Below are 24,031 nucleotides of genomic sequence, written 5' to 3' on the forward strand. Positions count from 1 at the left end.
CACTGTATCACAGTACTCCATAATGCTATAGCAGCAGTGTCATCATCAGACTACACCACAGTATGCCACTTTGCTGCTGTTGCAGTGTCAGAATCACATTGCCTTATAGTAATTTAAAATGCTACAGTAACAGTGTTACTGCCCCACTGCATCATAGTATCCCATAATGGTGTAGTAACAGACTACATGACAGTACTTCATAATGCCGCGGGAGTGCCATCATTGTACTACACAACACTGAAACAATGTCATCATCAGTGTACATCACAATACTGAATGATACTTTGTTATTATCAAACTGCATCATAGTACCTATTAATACTGTTGTAGCAGTGTCATCATTAGACTATACCGCAGTACCCCGTTATTGTGCTGTAGCATTGGCAGCATCACATTTCATCAAGGTACTCTGTAATGTTGCTAGACTGCTTGAAATGTAAACTGATGCATGGATTACCATGCAGTGTCCCCTACAATCACATAAAATACATATGATGGGCAGTTCATTGTAAATAAATGATGGTCTGTGGACTCATAGACAACTGATAGTTTCATTACAACAGCACTTCCTGTTTGGTTATCTTCTACCTTAAATGTCAACATATAAAGTATGTATGTATGATATTAATGTACACATGCATACAGTTTGATGATCACACTATCTTTGCAACATTCACAATCCATGAAAACCAATGCCCCAAACATGAAGGTGCCCTTAGCTTAAAAGAATTAGTGAAATCAAAGAATAAGGAAATAATTAAGGCACTGATCATGTTTGCTGTTCACTTCATTGTAGAAGGTAGCTTCAAATGTTGCACAGATAAGACATACATTATCATCCCCCTCCAAAATAAAAATCCCACCTAAATCAACCCATACAAGCAGATTTCATTATTTTATAACAAAACTTTTAAAAGAATCAAACATAAAATATAGCACTGAGTGCAATTAGTCAGGTAGAAAACAGCATTACCTTTAAAACGCATCTGACTGTGCTCTTTATTAACGTTAATGTAAGAATCACAACCACTATTACAAAAATTAACAAATCCTAGTATAACCCATTACAGTACAAAATGAATTAGCAACGTAGGCACTAGTGAAAAAAGGACAAAACATTTAACAAGCACTTTAGAATTATAGTGATAAAAACATCCATCAGGCAGCTCATTCACAATAATTATGTAAAGCCCTATTCCATGAACAACTTACAGTTACTGCAAACCACTTAAGTTATGGGAAGCAGTAATTCAGAGTGAAAATTGTGAAAAAAAATGCATCAGTGAAATACTTGGAGGATATGGTTTGCATAACTGTAGGAATTTCTTGTAGTAAGAAGACTGTGGGAAACACATGCCCTAAATCTTAAGTACAAGATATTTAATTAATTACATAATACAGTTCCCCAAGGTATTTAATGTATATTTATCTGTATAATGTCATTGGTTTATTTCAAAACTTGTAGACTCCTAAAATGTTTCTTCATTACAGTGTATCATTACTAAGTACATGTATCCCAATGACAGCATAAATGCTGAGGCCTCCCATGCATTGTTTCCATGCTTGGTATGTTATTATACTTATAGCTGACTTCTAGTCTCTTGAAATGTTTTACTTGTTTTTCTGTGGTTGGTGTTCAGTGTGGTATTGTGGTCAGTTTTTAGTGCAGTATTATAATTATATTCCACTGGGAATTATGTCACATAAATGCAACTTTCTGTTCTGTGTCACTGTTTTGTTTCAGTTCATCTTTGTACTGGTAGTAGTTTTACTGATGGGCTACATTAGCCCCCACCAATTCATTTTGTTGAGAGAAGCAGTGCCCATGATTTAGTAGGTGAGGACCTTCTAGGTGCCTGTGAAAAGATAGCATTTCTAACATTGGTAAGGAAGGATTACAGAACCATTGTGGGTTGCCAGCTAATTAAAAACTCTACACAAGGAAATATTTGTGATTTTATTCTATATTTATTAACTAGGTAGGTGAGCTAGTCCAAGGACCAGTTTCAGCTACAATCTGAATCAATAACACTCTGCGACAGCCTACTAAACGCATAAGCGACTATCATTCATAATGACAATCATAAAATCCTGAATTTTTGAACATGTGCATTGTTAGGCAAAGTGTATGAATACTGAGCTACACAAATAAGTTAGTTGTCTTTGTTTAACAAATAGTTCAAACAGTACAAACAATTCAAACTGTGCGTACTTAGGATTAACAATTTAATATACACAGTAATATATTCTGTTAACCCTCTCAAGTTAAAAACTCCTTCTATAAATTGTACATTTTAGTAGGGACAAATATTTGGCTCATTAACATAAATCCTCAATAATACTAACTTACTGTATTGCTCATTGTAAAGCATTTATCAGAAATGAGATAATAACTTATCATTAGCAGGTTTCACTGGTCTGGCTTCTTGATGCAGAAGGATAAAATCTTGTCTGTAGCCTAGGTGACTTGGGTTGAAGCAGAAGGCTAGAAATAATGGGGGTAAGTGACCAAGGCCAGGCTGCCCAGTCCGATAGAAGGATGCAGTAAAGCTTCACTGATTACACATGACATATGTTAAGAGGACAGAAGCAGTAGCAATCTGCCATTAGGATAGCACCCGATTCGTACAAGCATAGTCCTGTATGTTTGTGTGTGTGACTTATGTTGAAGCTGGCTCCCAGTAAAACAACTGTAGGCCCTTGTCTCAACAGAATATTTAGTGCCTATCCACAGAATAAGAATGCAGTTAAGTCCTACACACCCTCCATTCAGTCCATCAGGATGATTTTTTTTCATTCCCCGGTCCTTGCTCTCGCAATGCTAAAAGATCAACGGGGGGGTGAAAGGACTGACCCTTTTCCTAGTGATTGATGAAAAGTGGAAGGGACGGTAAGAGAAATAAAATTGTTCCCTATTGGTATTGCTGTCTTCAAAGGCAAAAGTATTTCCAATTCAATGGCATAGAGAAATAAAGCCCTAACTACAACACACAGGACCCAAATCTGATCAGAAACTTGGACACCAGAACTAGGCTGTAGATGACAGTGAGCAACATAGGAGGGAGGGAGGTGGTTTGGTCTTGAGTAATACCTGCTTCCACTAAGGATGGGATTGCCACTTGCAGTAGGTAAATCATGGATGTGTGCTTAGTTTCTGACAAGCTATAAATGCAATAGTATTCTGTAAGGACATTGCTTCCTGGGGAAGGCATGTTCAACCATGCATGCCATGTCATTAGAAGAGGGACTTTGAAGGGTCTTTAAGTTAGTGAGTGCACTAGTCATTCCAAAAAAGGATGGAGAACATGTTCACATCAGAAAACTCCTGATTACTGCCCAGATGACAGTCTTCTGTGGTTGTCTTTCTCCATCAAAGAATGAGGGAAGGAATAGGCCATATTGGTGACAAGTGAGATGGTCGGTAGGCTCAAGGGGATAAACAGAAGACAGAAAAGGTAAGAATGCTACCTGCTGAGCTGCTATGGCTGGTATATATTGTATATCATCAAGTACTGGATGTTACACATTTAAGTTAATGCCATGATCTTGTATACCTGCTATAATACGATTGAAGATATCACACCATATGTAACAAAACATGCCCTTCAACATTTTTGGTTCATAGTTGTAGATAGAAGTTGCTTTACTTCTTCAGATCCTTTTAGCTTGGACTAAATTACTCAAGTTTTCCTTCTTCTACATGACAGCAGTCACTGTCACTTAAATAACTTTTTAAATTATTTAGTAGGACACTGTTGTGACATGTTTCCAGCTGTATAACACAGTGTTATACATCACATCACTGAATACAGCTTCAGAAATGTTATTGTATGGCTTATTCTATTTTTTTCTTTTCTTTTTACTTATCTGACCACTTCAGACAGATGGAAAATATATCCACAGAAATTGCAATAAGAAAATAATAGGCAGTTTTAATGAATATCCTGAAAGTATTTCTAACATTTAGAGCAACTGTACCACCCTACCTCGGTCACCAAAACTAACAAAAGTACTGAACAAGATTTCAGCTTAATAAAATACAAAATAATAATAATCAATAAAATATTTATCTGGAAGGAGCATCTAAATGGCACATATCTTTTCTCATAGCAATACAATGGAAAGAATGTTATAAACTTAATGTGGATGCCTTAGAGATATTGCTGCATGCATACCACACAACTAATGTGAAAAAAATAGGTGGTTGGGGTTTGACTTAATGGTTAAGGGGTTTACCTCATAGATACATGGTACAAGGCTTAATTCTCACCTTTGGCAAATAGACTATGTTTAAAATATCCTGGAAGGGCTGAGTGTACTTATCAAATGTTGCAAAAAAATAAAATAATTAGAATGGATTCTATAAATACTACACTATCTTAAAGGGTTCCTAGGTGAATACTAGGCTTACTGCCCTAAAGGGCCATTTTATGCCCAGTCAATAACCCCGAGGTTAGAATCGGTGAAGACTTATTCTTGTATCTAAGATGAAGATCTTAATCATTATGCTAAACCCACCTCTTCATAAGTATTTGCTAGTCATATAGTCCTTGAGTCCATTAAGAAGCCTTATTCAAATTCTTAATTCCCCCAAAACACTGTCAGGGTAAGTGACTTACTCAGCGTCATACAATAAGCAAATGATGGTGGAAAGATTCAGACTCTGTTCCCTTGGAAAATAAGATAGCTCATTAACAAGTCAGAGCTTTATTTCTCTGTACTAACTGCCAGAAAGGAACCAGTTCTGCGCTGCATTAATGTGTAATAAGTTGTCACAGAAAAAGGACCTGTTTGGTACAGTCTGTTTAACTAATAAATAAATAATAAGAATGTTGAAACATGTAAGAAGTATACAGATATTCCATGCCACCTAGAGAGTCCAAATATATGGTGGATCAACATCTTAGATATAACAGATGAATGTTTTTATTTATTTACTCATTTGTAACAACCGAGAGAAAAGCAAACCAGTACGACAGTAATTGTCTATTTGAAGAAGCAATTGAATCTGAGAATGAATGAGACAATTAAAATGTATATCTATGGAGGGGATGAATATGGCAAGCTTTTGGTTATCAGGCATAAAAGGTAGCATTCTGAGACATTTAAGTGGGTAAAACACTATTTTAAGTCTCAGTGAAAATGGTTTCAATCTTCGCAATAAAGCCTTTGCAAAATTACATTGATGCTGTCAATGGATCATATTTTCTGGAGTCTGCTACACATAAAAAATGTTCAAAGGGTTATTTGTCTTAATAGTTCTAATAGTCTTTACTCTGGCAGGACCTTAAAACACCAAGTAGGATCAAAACACTGTAAAAGTAACACTTAATTGGTGAATTGGAATGCTGTTTTGAAATCATTCTGACGTGTGGTATCAGCTGCTATGTTATTGTTTTTTCTTTTGGTAGTTATTACTCCCATGCAACATCTGATACTGAATCTAATAACAGTTACATTCAGACAACAGTTGATAAAAATTAATACTGATTACTCACAGTTATTTTTTTTTTCAGATGACTTTTGTCCTTCAGAGTGGGATGGCATCGCTTGCTGGCCAGAGGCTACTCCTGGAAAATTGGTGTCCATACAGTGCCCACATTACATCCATGATTTCAACCACAGAGGTACTTCAAAATTTGGTAAAAACACTTATGTAAGAAAACAATTAACAGGAAGAACTGTACAGATGTTAACAGTCTAACACTAATGGCGTACAAATATTACTAGGCACTGTATCAGTCATCTTGTTTGACAAACAGCAAATAAGTGAATGAACGGTAGAACCGGCATGTATGTATCAATGTTTATAGTATAAGTGTGTGTCCGTGTGTGTTTGTGTGTGTGTGTGTGTGTGTGTGTGTGTGTGTGTGTGTGTGTGTGTGTGTGTGTCTGTGTGTGTGTGTGTGTGTGTGTATATGTGTGTGTGTGTGTGTGTGTGTGTGTACGTGTACGTGCATGCGTGTGTGCATGTGTGTGTGTGTGTGTGTGTGTGTGTGTGTGTGTGTGTATGCATGTATGGAAGTATGCATGCAAAAACTTAATTATTTATCTATTAGTAATCAAATGCCTACTGTATACAGCAACGCAATGTTAAACAGAAGTAGATCCAAGTTAAAACTTAAGGGAATCTTAAAAATTAAATAATTTAAATTAAAAATAAGAAACCTGAAGGCAGATGAAGTTCCCCCTGTTAGGATTCAGGCTCCCTGAAGGAAAACTTTGAATCTTCTCTGCCTGATCCAGGGATTTTTGTTGGTTTCACAGGGCTGGATCAAGAACAGCCAAAAGTATTGTCATGTATGTCCATCTGATTCACAGAAGTGCCAGAAGTGTCACATCTAATGACTGTATGTCCGGTCTGAGTCACAGTAATCGAATGACCTGACATGTTTAGCCAAGGCAGAATGTGCCAGCAGCTGTTTCCAATAAAAAACCCAGACTGTGATGAATATGAGGGAGTGCAGCAGTTTGTAAGAATGCAATGCATCAATGTGTTTTACACTGAAGCTCTTGTATGAATGGTACATTCCTCTGGATGTGTAGCATGAATGGTACATTCCAATGGATGTGTAGCAATGTAACACAAAGGGAATGGCACACTCTTTCCTTTCACTTTTGTTACTCCTGGATGTTACTGACTGTGTTCTGTGGAGATTGGGTAATTTTGTCTTTTTCCCCACTGTTGTATGATTTTGAAGTTAGTATATTTAAGTTTTGTGGTGTTTGTGTGTGTGTGTGTGTGTGTGTGTGTGTGTGTGTGTGTGTGTGTGTGTGTGTGTGTGTGTGTGTGTGTTTTAGGGGAGGGTTTGCCCTGCACAAAATGCTTGTTTTGTGTGGTGCCATTTTTAATCAAACGTTGCATGGTGTGGGTTTGATATTTTGAAGGCAATTTAAATTAATAATTTAGTACAGATCAGAACACAACAGGATAGGGTCAAGATTTTAAAGACACATTTGTCCACAATCAGGAACTAGTCCAGATTCCATAAGACAGGAGCGATGAGACTCAGCTGAGAGGTGAGGTGTTAGGCAGATGTCTAGCAGAAAAATTTTGCACCCATCAGAAATTAACGCTGATCACTGCATTGCCCAGCCAACTCCTAAAATATATCCCGTAGCAGTTTAAAGACAGTGCTGGAAGATAATGAGGACACTGGATTGTACTCTGTTGTTCTATATTAGCCCGCATCAGGTTATGCTGAAAAGATTTAATTACCTATTGCAGTTAAATGAGGGCTTCATTTTATTTTATTTTATTACTCCATCTCAGAATATGTTCCTTCCCCTAACAGCTGAATGCATTGCATACATCTAGAAGGAGTATGACACATAGTTTGGTAAAGTCAATTTAAGGAAATACATCAGAACACCTGCAGTTCCTTAGGACAGCTAAACATCCTCTTTGTAGCTGTGCAGCATGTGACTTGTGCAACAAAGCATGACTGAGCTGCTGAAATTCTCATTTCTTCATCATATTTCTAAATCTAGTAATTTAGCCAAAATCTGGTTTTAAGCATAAACAGTTTGCCCTAAAATACAATCTAGTTACATTAGAAACCATTTTAAAATTGATGCTGGTACAATTGCAACTATGCGGAAATAGGGACAGATTTTAAATATTCTTCTTATATATTTTGTATGATAGCAATGGTGGTTATTGATGGCAATGTCAAAGCAACAATTACAAAAAACATAGAAAATATATACGTTTAATGTCACTTATGTTTTATACTTGAGTTTGAATGGGCAAAGATCAGGCATTCAGAAACACTTCATACATTAATGACATTTCTGATATGGTTATACTATCTGGCACTAACATGGAAAAACAGCTTGTAATGTTTGTGATTACTTTCTTCTCAGTAGATATGCCATATGTGTAAGCAATGCTTTACTGACTGTAGTTGGACCACTTTCAAGAATTTTGGTAGCAGATACAATACAGATTTTGCTAAAAGCTCCAGTGAGTTCTAAAAATCGTGAGACCATCTGTTATAAAACTGAATACCAAAACATTCAAATAAAAAAACTGAAAAAAAAAAATCTGTTGCTCCCTTATAACTCCAATCAACATAACCCCTTTACTAAATATTATAGCTTGCCTGGGTTTGGTTATCCATTCACTCACTGAAGTGCTTAATAAGAGGAGTGAGAAGGTGTGGCTTTACTCTGCTGAAAGGAGGGGCGGGTTTACTGTTTCTCATTTGGCACTCCTCCATGATGGGTGCTGTATCATAATCACTAGATAGAAGAGCTGTAGATTTTGGCAGAGGGGAGGCTGGAGCTACACAATAGCATATATAATGCTGTTGTGTACACAACATTGTATGTAATGCTGGTGTCTAAACAACAACGTATGTGATCTTGATATGTGATGTGTATGCAATTTTGTATGTAATGCCAGTGGATGTTATTCTTCAGGTTTCTGCTTCCCCATTCCCAAGCCATGTATGACATTAAAAAGTTTAGAGCAATTGGAACAATTATATGCAGCAGATGGTCAGCTGAAAGGCACATCGGGGAGGGTGTGTGTAAAAGTGCTTTAAATAAAAAATGGAAAACATGCTTTTCCTATTGACTTCCATCACTAGGCGTAATCATTGTTTGTGCACAAACTGAACAGAAATTACATTTTATTTTTTTTTACCAGCAAGCTTTATTACTAGTAAATTGTCCTTCACTCCTAAACATCATCAACTGGAAAAGTACCCAGTAAAATCTGTATAGGTCTAGTCAGAGACTTGCTCAAATTCTAGCCATAAATACCCAATTAGTCCTTTCTTGAACTGTATTTTCTAAGGCATATATTTTAGAGTAAAAGGAAGTTAATTCCAACATTGTGCAATAGATATCTTAGGATGACAGGTTCATAGGATCATAGGAAGTTACTATGCTAATGGCCCTAGGCCCCTTACAAGCCTAGCCAAGTTCTTATCCTTATATCATAATTAGCACCTATTGCCCCTGTCCAAGAGGGACAAAGGAGGAACCCCGGGGTGAATTTATGGTCACCCATCCAATCGTCTAAACTGTGTTAGAAGAAGGCCAATGAGGTGCTCTGTTTGAGATGAAGTGCAAGTCTGTTCCAAAGGTGTGGTAACCCCTGGGAGACAAATCTGTCTTTCCAGCTGGTTTTATTAATGTCACATACCGGGTTAAGATCTTTAGATTGAGTAACCCCTGTACCATTTGACTTTCGAATGTGAAGCATTTCCAATAATGCAGGGTCAGAGATTACCTTATATGCAAGGCACAGATCACCACTGATTAGTCTGTAGGAAACAGAGTAAAGTGATAGTGATTTCAGACAATTCCCATAGGACAGATGGTAAAGACCTTGAATTTTTCTTGTGAGGTACCTTTGTGGTTTCTACAATTGCTGCAGATGCTTAGAAAGGTAGATACCAAAAGGGGCATTGTACTCAATTATTGGCCTGATGAGGGAATAGTACAGGGAGGTAATAACTTATTTTTTTGGAGGTAATGCCCTTACTTATGAGATGAGCAATATAGAATGCCCTTCTTACCACTGTGGAGACATTGTGTTCAAAGGTAAGGTTGTTGTCAACCTGTGTGCCCAGGTCTCTCACCACTGAGTACATACTGATGAGGTAGTTAGCAGGAACATCATGTTTACCAAAAGGAATGATAATGAATTTTTTGCATTAAGTTTAAGGCCATGGCTTTGGTACCAATCCTTTGTTTGTATAAGACCCTCTTGTAGGATGTTGACATCATTTGGAGATTCTGTGACCACTCCCAGTTTGCAGTCATCAGCAAATGTTGTCATCCACAGAACTTTTGTTTTTGTTTGTACTTCAGATTCCAACCAGTAGAGGTCCCAGGACTAATCCCTGCGGAACACCACTGGTTATAGGTCTGCTGTTGGAGGTGGAGTCCCCTATTTTGACTATATGAGTTCTATTAGTGAGTCAGTTAGTGACACATCTAATGATATAAGGGTTGATGCCTAGTTGGGTGAGTTTGTCAATAACGTCTGAGTGGGGGATAGTGTCAAATAACTTGGCTAAGTCCAGGTAGGCTGTATGTACAGATTTCCAGGGCCTTGGTCCCTGTCTCAAAGAAGTCCACCAGGTTTAATGGGCATGATCTCCCTTTGACAAATCCAAACTGAGTAGGGTCAAGTGTTTGGAGATTACCTATATCATTCTTGATAAGGTCCATGATGATTTGCTCCATGGCCTTGCAGATAAGGCTAGTAAGGCTAATAGATCTATAGTTTCCAATTTTAGTGGAAGCACCACCTTTGTGCAAGGGAATAATGGTGGCTGTTTTCCATTCATCTGGTATGAAGCTGCTGCTTAAAACTATGATTGAAAAGAGTACCCAGTGGTGTTGCTAATTCATGTTGGAGCACATGTAGTATACAGCCTGGGATGTTATCAGGTCCCATAGATGCTGCGTTTTTGGCCTTAGAGAGGGCATTTACCTGCTCTTTAGATATACAAGGTAGGGGACAGGTGGAAGGGATTTCATGCGCTAAGTGAGGCGGGGACAGGGGAGTGAAGTTTTTACAGAACCTGTCGGCCGATAGGTTGGCTATGTCCACAGGCTTAGTATATGTGGTATCATTAACTACCAGTTCTGTACAAATCTGGACATTTCTTTTTAGGTTTCGGATGTAACTATAGAAAGTCTTGTTGTTGTCCTTTGTTGAGGAAGCTAGTCTGGACTCATGGTTTCCTTTGGAGAACTTCACAAGAAGTCTTATTTGCTTGTTCAAGCTGAGGAGGGAGTGTTTCCAGTTTAGGAGGGCTTGCTCCCTCTTACTGTTAGCCAGCAATTTATTCCTTTTATTGTAAAGCCTGTTAATAGCAGTTGTCCACCAGGCAGATTTGCTGTTCCTTGATGAGCTTGTTTTGGTCTTATCAGGTACAGCCAAGCCAATGCAATTATACAGGTGTTTGTATAAAGCATTGGTGTAGAGCTTGGCATAGTTGCCAGTTCCATCTGAGGGAGGTGGTGCAGTGAAGCTATTTATACTATCCTGTAAGAGGTTGTAATCTGCTTTGGAGAAGTTTTTTAGTTTAGTTGCTGCTGGGGTGGGGTTAGGTATGATAGTTACTTTGAATGAGAATGATTTGTAGTCAGATATCACCAGGGAGGACCTCACAGTGGGGGTGCTAGAGTGTTCCCCCATATTGGTGAGCACCAGATCCAGAATGTTGGTATCCCTTCTGGGGGTGTCATCCAGCTGGTCCAGGGCAATGGAGTTAACAAATTCTGGAACCTTTGAACAAATGAGTTTGAGTATGAATAATCTCCCCAGTCAATGGATGGGTAATTAGAGTCGCCCAAAACCATGGTGTTTGGATGTATCTTGATAGACTCAAGTAGATGCAAATAAGCAGAGTAGGTGTCCTGATTCATGGAGGGGGTCCTGTAGCTGGCAGTGACTTGAATAAGTGTCCTGCCAACAGTTAATTGCACCTGAAGTGTCTCCAGGGAGTCATACTGTTTAACCAATCTGGGGGTGTATTTATCTTTAATGAATATTAATACACTACCTCCTTTAGTTTTCACACCTTCAGTTTGAGGTTTGATTGCGTGGAAGGAAGTGTAACCCAGTATGGCCTTGAACCAGATCTTTGTGTCTGCACAAATGTCTTTGTCATCCAAAGTGAGGACAGCTTCCAGTAAGTGCAGTTTTGTGTTAAGACTCCTAGCATTTAGCAGCATAACCTTGAGGTTGTTTTTAGATGGAATCTTTACATTGGGAATTGTGTTCTTGAGAAAAAGGCACTATTGGTGGTGGGAAGAGCCCTAGCCAGTAGCTGAAATCCCAGGGGTGACAGATGAAGACCATCTCTGACAAACCATCGAGGTCTGTCATTCATGTCGTCCCAGGCTGACAGATAGTGGATCTCCTTAGCATGACACCAGAAGATAAGCCAGTTATTGAAGTTAGTAATTTTCTGTTTGTATTGAGGCATCATCTTAGGTGAAGGCAAAATGCTGCTTAAGGCTAGGGACATACTTGCCCGAGGGGAGCACTTTAGAATCTCGAATTTCTGAAAACTCAAACGTCATATGGTTGAGCCCATATGATCGAGTTTTCATAAAGTCGCAATTGTAAAGTGTTAAAAAAACACTTTAATTTAGATAAATAGAAGTTTTTTGCAGGGGGCAAGTCCCCCTACACCCTCCCTAATTAAATATACCGTCTCCGTGATCGCACTATAGAGAGGAAATGGGGGCTCTCTCTTTCTGCGCTTCTGCATACAGTGCGGAATGGGAGATTCCCCTTTTCCCCACTGTAGCGCAATCTCAGAGTTGGTATATTTAAGTAGAGGGGATAGGGGTGGTGCAGGTGGGCTTGCCCCCCTGCAGAAACTATGTGTTTGACCTTTTTTTTTTTTTTTTTTTTTAATTTCAGTTCAGAATGTCAAGTTTCTGAAAACTCAATCATATGGTCTCAACCATATGAAATTCAAGTTTTCAGAAATTCAAGATTCTGAAGTGAAACCCCTGCCTGAAACACATAGTCTAAGAGCTCAGTCATGTCTCTCTTCATAGATACTTTATACAAAGCATCAACATTATCTATTGGAAAATATATAAGGTATCTGTAGAACAATGTTGGACTGAACTTCATTTCAGTCTGAAGAATATGCCTGTAAAAGCACAGTTCATGAAAGGATTAAAATATTACTTTGAAAATAATTGCAGAATATCTTAATCTAGTAAGGCTTTGCAAGATTACATAGCTACAACCCCCTCTTCTTTCAGCTTTTCCTGGTTAGGGGTCGCCACAGTGGATCACCTGTCCGCTCATGATTGGCAGTAGAGTTTTATGGTGTCGAGTTGCCAGCCCGGTGCCCAACCTTCCATGGAAGGCACACACATGCACGCACTCATGCCTAGGGCCAATTTAGAGTGTCCAATCTGCCTACAGCATGTCTTTGTAATGTGGGAGGAAACCGGAGCACCCAGAGGAAACCCACGCGACCACAGGGAGGACATGCAGACTCTGCACAGAAGGCACCCCAGCCAAGGATCAAACTGGAGAACCTCTTGCTGTGAGGTGACAATGCTAACAGCTTCATCACCGTGCCTGTCCACAACCCCTTCTAATTTATTCAAATTATGTTTTCTGTTATCAGTTTCATGTCACGTTGTAATTATATTTTCATTAATCCTTTATCAACAGCATTAAAACGCTCCTCTGAATAATTTTCTTCCTGTTGAAATTTCCTATTAAAGCACTGCCTTAAACTCGTATTAAGTACAGTATGTAGACATCCTGTGTACCCTTTGTATGCAAAAGATTTCAATTCAGAAAATGGCCTCTGCTCTCCAGAAAGACATGTTGGACACTATATATATGGTATGTCTAACTTAAAAAAGAGATGCAGCTGATGTTATGTTTCTCAAGAAGCACAGATGCCATCAACAAATCTCAGGTAAGGGTCTCTAGGCCACAGCTATGAAAGTAAAATGAAGCTAGCTGATTTTCAGGCATATGGAGAGGAAAAAAACAGGAACTAATAACCTTTATTCAAAAACAGCTGTCTAAAACTATTGACCCCTTGAATTAGTCCCCGTTTGATATAATACAAGGGGATTCACAGCAGGCCACTAAACAATTGTGGAGAAATTATCAAAAAGTTCAGAAATATTGTGCAGAAATTAGGCTAAAATTGTGGATTTCAATACCCAGTCCAAATATCCTCTCATAATTTGTTATACTACATGTTGCAGTTTGTAATAATTGAAAACATTGTTAGAGATATGTTTTGCCATACATAGGTGCTTTCATTTGGAGTTTTAATTAAATGTAGTACAGACTAACCTTGGTACATTATATCTTCAAGACTCAAAGCATTTCATGCAGTGCAAAACAAACATATTAGGTGTTTATTCAGGTAATCTATTTTGAACTCATTACATTGTAAATCTAGTTGCCTGTGTCTGTTTTGTTGAACATTAATTTATAAATCAATTAGTGAACTCCAAAATACATTAAATGAAAAGAATATACTTTGAAAGAAACTGATAAGGCATAAAGTTCATAAAAATGGTCACCAGTAAATGTGTTGATATGTGTTTTTCTAAAATTTGTAAACATACAATAATATCACATAAACTTGCATGGACTCACTGAATTCAACTACTTTGAACATATTCACAGTTTTAAATGAGTTTTTCAAACCTGGTATAAATTTAAATTAATGTTTAATATGAATCATTGATAACATGGAAACTCAGCTATACTGTACAATGCTTTACAGTCTCTGCTTAATCCATATGAATGGAGACAATTAGACCTCTTTTCACGTTTTTTGTTTAATTTACTCTGTCACTGAAATATTCTCTAACTGCCTGCTTTAACTTAGAACTCATAGGATCATCCTCTAACATACAGCTTCAGTGATGAAGACAACATAGAATAAATTACTTGAAACATAATTTAACTCAGCTTTCTTTACCATATAATGCAACATTTGGTTAAAAACTTTTGTTATCTTTAGTTTTTCACTTGAATATATAAAGTGTTTGAGTTTTTAGTAAAAAATATAATGTCATAAGATAAAAATCCCAGATTTTGTGCAAAGGAAATGTTGACAGTTGTAGAACTTGAGGAAAAGGTGTGGGTATAGTTTACCTGTGACCCTGCCTCATCTAGTTTTTTACCATAAGCCAAAACCATCTGCCTAAGTACCCTCAGTCATTATACAGCATCACAATTAGCTAGACAATAGAAACATTCCTGTAGATATCTGCCAGTTACAGCAGATCCTGTGGGATAGTACAAGATTAGGAATGATGAAGATCTGCTTCCATGGAATTTAATAAGAGAGCATAATACAAAAATTGTTATAATCTACCTCTTTGCATTAAGGTCTGACCAAGAAATACCAGCAGTTCATAAGTTGTCCTTAGGGAATTATAGATCATTTGTATATCAAGCTGATTTGTACAGGTGTTGGTGTTGAAAAATGTATTTATAAAGCTGCTTGTGTTAAAAATGCATCAACAGTGTGTCCTGATTGACAGAAAGGAAATATATATGTATGTCAGATTGTACTATTTTAACTCATTAAACGTATATATTGTAAAAGAATTTACTGGAAGAGAAGATGTTAAGCTCAGCCCCAGCTAACTTTTAGAAAAATATCCCGAAATTAAATTACCTGGTTTAGGTCATAAAGATGTGCAGTTCTGACTGCAGCCAGAGATGAAATGTATGCAAAAACAAGGACTAGGAATCCTGCTTTATTGTCCATAGAAGTGAACTTTTTTGCTACCCTGGAAGGGTGATAACATTGATATGGTTTTATGGCTTTCAAATGCTATAACATATCTTAGCAAAGTTCTATCTGTGTGTATGGTAACACATATGTGCAAGATTCTGAGTCACTTTATAGTAAAGGGGATAGTATTGGAACAAGAAGCCTGATGACCAGATGTATGTAATATCGTTCTGTAATCCAGCACTGTAATGATGTTTTAATACTAGATGAGACAAAAGTTTCAGAGCAGTCTGTTTTTGAAACCTGACAAAGAAGGAAGACATCTCACCCATTTCATCTTTTGCCTTGCTTTACTAAGTAACTAGGGAATAGTAATTCTTTAGATCAGTCAGGAAAATATAGTGAGATCAGTTAAGTGCTGTTTTTCTGTATCTGTGTGAATCTATTCATGCGTGTTATTGGTAATATTTTCTGTGATTGCAATGCTGTTTTGTATTGTAAATAGATATTTAGTATTATTTAACTTTTGAGAGCACTTATATTTATTTGGTGACACTGTGGCCGCTTCTGAAAGCCTTGCTGTTTGTTCAACATTACCATTTGTATTAATATTAATGTCACTCAGTATAATTGGGTCCCCTTGTGAGTCCCTTATAGTAGCTGGCTTTGGAATGTCCTGGTGGCAGTAATTACCTAATAGTCTAGGCAGAGGGAAATAGCTAGTAAATATGTGCCAGCCTTTCCCAGGTGTGCGTGTGTGTGTGTGTGTGTGTGTGTGTGTGTGTGTGTGTGTGTGTGTGTGTGTGTGTGTGTGTGTGTGTGTGTGTGTGAAAATCTAGTCTCAAAGACTGTGTGTGTCAGCTACTTGGAGCAGGAACACACAGCACTGATTTCACAGAGAGGGTAGTAAAGGTCTTTGCCTGGAACACTCGGCTGAGAACTCAACTCTATAGCTGTGGTAGTGGGGCCTGGAGAGAGAGAAAGAGGGAAACCCAGACCCCCAGTTGAGTGTGTTCCCTGTGTGGTCTTAAGGGACTTATGCTTGGTGCAGATCTGCATCTGGAAATACTGTGCGTATCTATCTTTGTTCCAAGTGAACGTCCCTCAGCAGTATCAGTGGTGAGAATTCATGCTCCTTGATTACTGGCCCAGAGGGTGGATGTCACATATTAGTGAACAGTTGTGTGGATATTAAATGAACTTCTGTAGCCTGTAAGCAGTTGTCACTAAAGGTGTGAATACTCTCAGCAGCCACAAGGTAAATATACAGTGTTTCATTTTCACAACAGTTTTATTTATTTTTTGTTACACACCAGCAAAATGGTAAAAACCCATTGCCAAGAGAGGATAAGCCACTTAGAATGCAGCAGCAAAATATATCTTCAAACAAACATGAATTCCAAGTAGTCCACTGCAGATAGGTAAAAACAAATTTGAATTTAATGACAGAATACAATATAGATAAGCGCTTTTGTGGTGTGCTTCATCAGATCTAACATACAACTCAAAAGTCATCAGTTAAAAACAATAAACAACCAATCAAATTAAAGTGCATCTGAAAACATTAAATACCATGACAGCAAGATAATTCAGCATTAAAGGAGAAATAGGAAATTAAAACATCTGACATATACAGATACAAGGCTTCATGTATAAAACCTTGACGCTGCATATACAAAACAAAATATAATATATTCAGTTATAGCCCTAGAACTATTCAAATGTATATAATTAAGCAGAGCAACATATACATTTCATTTCTTTCTTAGAGGTCTGGCTCTTAAAGCAGGTTGTATTGATACACTGTCATTCAGCCCTGGATCACAATGTGCTCTTAGTAAAAAGATCCATTTAAGTTCTGCCTGATATGTCCTGTTCATAAGATCTCCCTTGCTAATGCTTTCATGGACTAATTCTAATACTAAAAACCTAAAAGTGTGTTCCATGCCAATATTCATCATATGTTTCACTAATGCACTATAATTCATATCCCTGCATGCACAAAAAAAAATGATCATGAATACGCTCATGCAAGCGCCTGTTTGTCTTGCCCACATAAAATGAGCAGCATCCATTACATAATGCCAAATATACTAAGTTCTTTGAATTACAGTCAGCTAGAGGTAAATGGGAAAACATCTTACCATTACTGGGATGTATGAAGAATCCAGATTCATCAGTACAGGTGCAAAAAGAGCACCTGTTACATCTTCTCATTCCATATTCAAATCTTATTATATCTAGTTGACTGTTTGCTTTGGGATAACACAACCTTTGTTCTAATGATCTCGTACTTTTATACCCAAAGGACAGCTTAACACCTACAAGTTGCTGTATTTGTTGGTCTGTACATAATACTGACCAATGTTTAAAAATAATATCCTTAACCTTCTTGTTATCACTATAGGGGTATTTACTCCAATAGTGCCTTTTTTAGACAAGGTTCAAATGACAAATTCACCACCATGACAGGGACAAGCAAGCAAAATCTGAGGGTATTGCTACTCAGTGCTAGAAGTATAAACCTCAAAATGCTCTCACTCGAGGCACACCTTAAAATGGAGAACATCGACATCTGTGCAGTGTCAGAGACCTGGTTCAAGACTCCAGAGAGCACCCCTGCATTACCAGGCTATAATTCATACCACACCTTTCGGCCACCTAACCTGGACCGAAACAGTAAAGGTGGAGGTGTGTCCATATTCATTAAGGATATCCACACCTCCAGGCTAGTTGCTCAGCATAATGCATCCGAGATTATCCAAGTGCAACTAACTCTGGCCAAATTGTAGCTTGCTACAGATGCCCCAGTATTCCCACTCCTCATTTCTTAATACGCTGGAAAATATTAGGGTACAACCCAACACCCTAATAATGGGTGATTTCAACTACCCCACCATTAACTGGGAAAACTAGTCATGTTCCAACTCTTTTGCTCAATGTTTTCTGGAATTCATAAATTCCAATGCTTTGGATCAACTTATCCACGCCCCCACCAGGGTCAGCAATATCCTAGACCTGGTCATTACCAACATGAGTGACTGGTGTTCCACACCAAAGGTCAATTCCTCTTTGGTCAGATCTGACCACAAGCTAATCACCCTAGACATCCACATCCCGCCCCCACCCCCCCACTAGGGAAACTACTGTAAAAAAATTTTCCAAAGCCAACTTCACGCTTCGTAAGACATAAGTGGCAAACTTCGCGACACCCATGCAGATGGACAATACAGGTATGACTGCTGAATCTTACACAAATGCACTTTATAAGAACATACACAAGTGCATGGATCATGCTATCCCTAACACAACAAAGATGCTATTCTCCAAAAAAATGAAGCCAATTTGGTGGTCCCCTGCCATAAACTAACTCTACAACAGAAGAAAGAAACTGTTGCAAAAAAGAGTAAAATCCCATGATTGGAGGAACTCCCTGGTCAGCCTCAGTAAGAAGCTGAGATCCCTCATAAAATCGCCTAAAGCTAGTTACGAAAACAAAATCACCACTGATTCTAAAGACATCCACAAAGCATTCTATAGCTATGTCAAACATCTCAATGGCAACACTCAGATCTGCTCTGAGTTACAGCACAATGGCACTAAATATACAGAAGGAACTGATATTGCCAACGTCCTGGCAGATAGGTTCAGTGCTAACTTTACCCCCCTCCCACCCCCTAAAGGACCCATCTCTATATCGGAAGAATGCAAAGTTCCTGTAACCACGGCTGCCCACGTGAAAACCACACTCTCCAAAGTCAAGAACACAGCATCCATGGGACCTGACAACATCACAGGCTGCATTCTACATAAACTACGGAATGAACTGGCACCCCACCTAAGTACCATGTTCAATCATAGCCTCACCTCAGGCTTTGTGCCCACTGAATGGTGCACAGCCATGGTTATCCCACTCCACAAAGGGGGAGCCAACACGGACCCCGAGAACTACCACCCCATTAGCCTGACGAGCCTGGTCTGCAAGATGATGGAACGTATCATTATGGAACTAATAAACAAAGACATTGGTAATCTCCAAACTCTGGACCCTACCCAGTTCGGGTTTGTAAAAGACAGCTCATGTCTCCTAAACCCGATAGACTTTTATGAAGCAGTCACCAAAGCTGTAGACGAGGGTAAGGTGGTTCACACAGCCTATCTAGATCTTACCAAGGCATTTGACACCCTCCCCCACTCTGGAATTAGAGATAAACTCACTAAACTAGGTATAAATCCCTATGTCACAAGATGGGTCGCCAACTGGCTCACTGACAGAACCCACACTGTGAAAGTAGCAGACTCCAACTTCAGACCAGTGATAAGTGGAGTACTGCAGGGTTCAGTCCTGGGTCCTCTACTGTTTGGTAGCTACTTCTCTGAAGTACAGGCTAACACCGAAGGTCTTTGGCTAACAAAGTTCACAGATGACTGCAAACTAGGAGCCATAATCGAAACCCCTAACAATGTGGACATCCTACAAAAAGGCCTCACTGAGACAGATGCCTGGTGTCAAAGCCATAGCCTCAAGCTCAATGCCAAAAAGTGCATTGTCATCTCCTTTGGTAAAAACTGTGTACCCATGAACTACTACATAGGTGGTAGTCTACTTAACACCAAAAGTGTGATAAGAGACCTTGGGACACAGGTGGACAGTACTCCCTCCTTTGATAATAACATTGCCACAGTAGTCAGGAAATCCTTCTACATGGCACACCTCATTACAAAAGATTTCTCATCCAGGAAAAAAGAGGTCATTGCTCCCCTCTACTCGTCACTCATTAGACCCATTATAGAGTACAACGTCCCTTTTGGTATGTACTTCACAAGACATTTACAACAACTGGAAAGGCTGCAGAAATCCCTCACAAAGATGATTACTGGCTTCAAACAGATGCCCTATGCAGTCCGTCTCAAATAACTCCAGCTTTACTCCATCGCATATTGCCTACATATTGCCTACTCAGAGGTGATCTCTGCATAACATACAAAGCTATGTCAAACCCAGGGCTGTTGGACATGCTCCACTTAAAGAAATCCCAGTCTGTCTGAGCTACACGCTCTAGGGACCTAAACCTGGTCACCACAATAAACCGAACATGCAGGAGGGATAAATTCCTGTCCCAGAGACTCCCCATACTCTGGGACAAACTACCTATCTATGTCAAACAAAGCTCCTCATTAGCACTCTTCAAAAAAAATCTTGATAATTGGATGGGAAATAGGAAATTCACCCCGGGGATCACCTCTGTGGCTCTGCTCGACAGGGGCACAGGAAAATAATTTTCTTGGATTGCGATAGCCAGGGTACCTTTTTGGCTAGGCTTATATAGGCCCACCTAGTACCTACCTATGAACCTATGAACTAGAGTAAGTTAACCAAAAAAAAATAATACTTTCATCTCCATTCCTCCTACTATTTACTATCATATCATCATTCCTTTCATGTGGTGAAAAATATGGTCTCCCACTTGTGCTTCTACAGTGCTTAACAATTTCATGTAGACTTTCAATCTCTCTCTCATTATAGCCCTGGAAATAAAATCAGTCTTCATTCTCAAAAATCCCTTTTCAAAATCTTCATTTCTATCATGTAAGCGACTTGTTCGTAAGCCTTGACCTTTCAATGTATTTTTAAAAATGTGCCGTGGATGCATGCTCATACGGTGTATGTATGTAGGTCTATAACAATCTTTCCTATACATTTCACTATGAATAATGTTACCATCACTCATATTCAGTTCAATATCCAAAAACTCAATTGATGTGTCAGAAACCTTATGTGAAAACTTAAAGAAGGTGGTGCTTGAGTTCAAATCAAGAACATATTGTTCTAATTCAGTAATAGTGCCCTCCAGTACAAGAAGAGGTCATCTACAAAACGAAGATAAAATAAAACATTCCTTCTGTGTAAATCTAAATTACTCATGACCTCCTCTTCCCAGACTACCATAACCAGGTTGGTGTAATTATTGGCACATGAGTTGCCCATAGCTATGCCAGAAACCTGCAAGTAATGGTGATCGTCAAAAGTAAACGCATTGAAATCAAGCAACATCTCCATCAATAGTTATAAAACATCTATGTGCCTGTCGTCATATATCCGTCTCTTAAGAAGTACCTGCTTCACCATCTCTAGCCCTTTAGTGTTAGGTATGCAAGTAAAGAGCGAAGCTACATCCAAAGTGACAAAATACCCCAATGTATGTTCTCTGTCATTACTAACAAACTCATAAAAATCCTGCAAAAAATGTTTGCTATCTACAATACAGAGCTACAAGTTGCAAGTATAGGCTTCAACTGTTTATCGAGATAAATTGAAAGTGGCTCGGTCGCCCACCCCGCTCTGGCCACACACAATGGGTTGGAATGGAGAGTTCAAGGGATTTTTATGGACCTTAGGTAATCCATTCAAACTTGGTATCTTGGGAAATTCAACAATGAAATAACTAAGCAATTCCTTAGTAAGTAAATGATTCATAAAGCAGTCCCTCAACGATGTAACAATCTCATCCTGTATTCTGAGGCTGCAGAGTTTGGAGGATGAAGAAAATAAGAAGCAGCATCAACAAGAGGGGGAGATGCTGACCCTTCACCAGGGTCATGGAGGTCATGGGGAAGGGAAATACCAAACTCCAGAAGCAATGAAGGTCATTAAATTTCTTCCGCACTTTATAGAGGCTGATAATTTTGATAGTTTTATTCATATATTTGAAAGAGTATGTAAACAGTATAATGTTGACCAAGGGCTCTGTGTACAGTTCTTGACCCCCGCACTCCATGGTAAATCTGTAACTGCTGTTTCTAAATTGTCTGATATAAATTCTTTAAACTATGATAAAGTAAAACAATGTTAATTAAAATGTTTTAAGTTAACACCTGATGCTTACAGAAAAAAATTTAATGAGCAAAACCGCAAGGCAGATGAAAGTGTATGGGATTAAATCGATGAGTTAAGCACTTATTTTCACAGGTGGGTGAGTAGGTGTCATGTTGAGAATCTGCTTGTTAGACCAAGAGTGCAACTCTGCAGATGAGCTGGGGAAGACATGGGATCTCTACTTAGCAAGTAGGGCATTACTGCACAATACAAGCATACCGAGTGCTACATATGAATATAAAGGAACCCATGATGGGCAGCCTAAACTACCCCAACAGAGTCCACCAGTAACAAAAAAGCAAAAAACAACAGTGTCCACCAGTAACAGGGAAAGCCACTAGTTCAGTTAGATGTCCAGGATCAAGGGTTAAAGGTTTTAAATGTGACCAGTGGAGTCATATATCAAATAGATGTCCATGGAAGCAAGGTGGGGGACAAAAGGTGGGAGAGCCAGCGAGTGGGAATAACAGTATGCCAGCAGTAAGTTGTCTGGAGACAGCAAGGGTGCCAAACTATAACCAGAGTTTATACTGATCTTAGTGGATGGAAAACAGGCCACTGGTAAGGGAGACACAGCCGCTGACATAACATTTTGAGCCCTGCAGTAGTTAAAGAGGAGTAGTACTAGCTTGGGCAGTCCACTCCAGTCAGAGCTTTAGAAGGGACCCTATTCCAAATGCCTTTGTCCAGGGTTCACCTTGACTGGGAGGGTGGAAAAGGAAGCAAGCAAGTATGTGTGTTTGAGGATATGCCTGCAGATGTCCTTCTAGGGAATAATTTTGATAATGCAGTACCTTGTGTGCATGCAGTTACATGCAGTTGGGCTTGGAGACAGGCATGTGGGGCTGGTAGCCTTGGGGAGATCCAGACAGACCCCACATCTGAAGCCAGGGCTGGTGAGGTGGCTATTTCAGGAAGGGAGCTACTCTGTAGCAGTGAGCCTGAAGATGAGGCACAGGTGCTGGTAGGTACTGATATTCCCTTGGACAGAGTGACTGCAAGGCCAGATGTGAGTGGTAGTACCACCTAGGCCAACAGTGAGGCACTGCTGTCAGGGAATGCCAGGCTTTCTGTGGAAAGAGAGCTGGGAAAGGTCACAAAGGTAGAGTTGAGACAGGCTCAGGTCTCAGACCCTACACTAAGAGGTTTGAGGGAGGTAGTTTGGCAGGTACTCGATCCTCAAGGAAAAGTGAAGTCTGTATACTGGAACAAACTGTTACTATATAGAGAGTGGATCCCTGAGGTATGGCTAGAGTGTAAGGTAATATAGCAGCTGTTAGTGCCTAGAGCCTACAGTCTAGTACTTCTAGCCACAGGCCATGACATTCCTTTTCAGGTCATATGGGCATAATGCATACCAAGAGATGTATTATAGAGAACTGTTACTGGCCTTGGATTCCATGGGATACAACAGGGTACTGCAGGGAATTTGAGCAGTGCCAAGAAGCAGGCAGAGCAGGAGACAAGGTCAAGCCTCCTTTGATGACTTTGCCTGTGATTTAGGAGCTGTTTCAGGGGGTAGCTATGGATACTGTAGGACCTCTGAGTACCTCAAGTTCTACAGGGAAGAAGTATATCCTGATAGTACCAGCTAATGTTACTAGATACCCTGAGACAGTGGCTCTGTCCTCCATCGAGGCAGAAAAGGTGGCAAATGTTTTGTTAGAGATTTTCAGCAGGGTAGGTTTCCCCTAGAGGAATACTGACTGACAGAGGTGCCAATTTCATGTCATATCTGCTGGCTTGTCCGTGGGAGTGCTGTGCAGTGAAGCACATAGAGACCACTGCATTCCACCCCCTAAACTAATGGTCTTGTGAAGAAGTTAAATTCTACACTAAAGGCCATGCTACAACCATTTGCAGACCAGTTTAAGAGAGAGTGGGGCAAATATTTAGTCCATCTGCTATTTGCACACAGATAGATACCCCAGGAACC

The 24,031-nt window shown here is 39.2% G+C and overlaps 1 protein-coding gene across 2 annotated transcripts in view; it reads left to right on the forward strand.

Annotated features, from left to right (window-relative positions):
- The window catches only part of PTH1R (parathyroid hormone 1 receptor), a 1,409,870-nt gene that overhangs the window by 947,367 nt on the left and 438,472 nt on the right, over nucleotides 1–24,031 (forward strand). For both annotated transcript variants that reach the window (XM_044065852.1, XM_044065853.1), the window contains exon 3: nucleotides 5,517–5,627. In XM_044065852.1, coding sequence (XP_043921787.1) covers nucleotides 5,517–5,627 — 111 coding nt within the window. The remainder of the gene's footprint in view (nucleotides 1–5,516; nucleotides 5,628–24,031) is intronic.

This window comes from Protopterus annectens, chromosome 3.part0 (genome assembly GCF_019279795.1).
Source record: "Protopterus annectens isolate FY-2018-M chromosome 3.part0, PAN1.0, whole genome shotgun sequence".
Taxonomy (NCBI): domain Eukaryota; kingdom Metazoa; phylum Chordata; order Ceratodontiformes; family Protopteridae; genus Protopterus; species Protopterus annectens.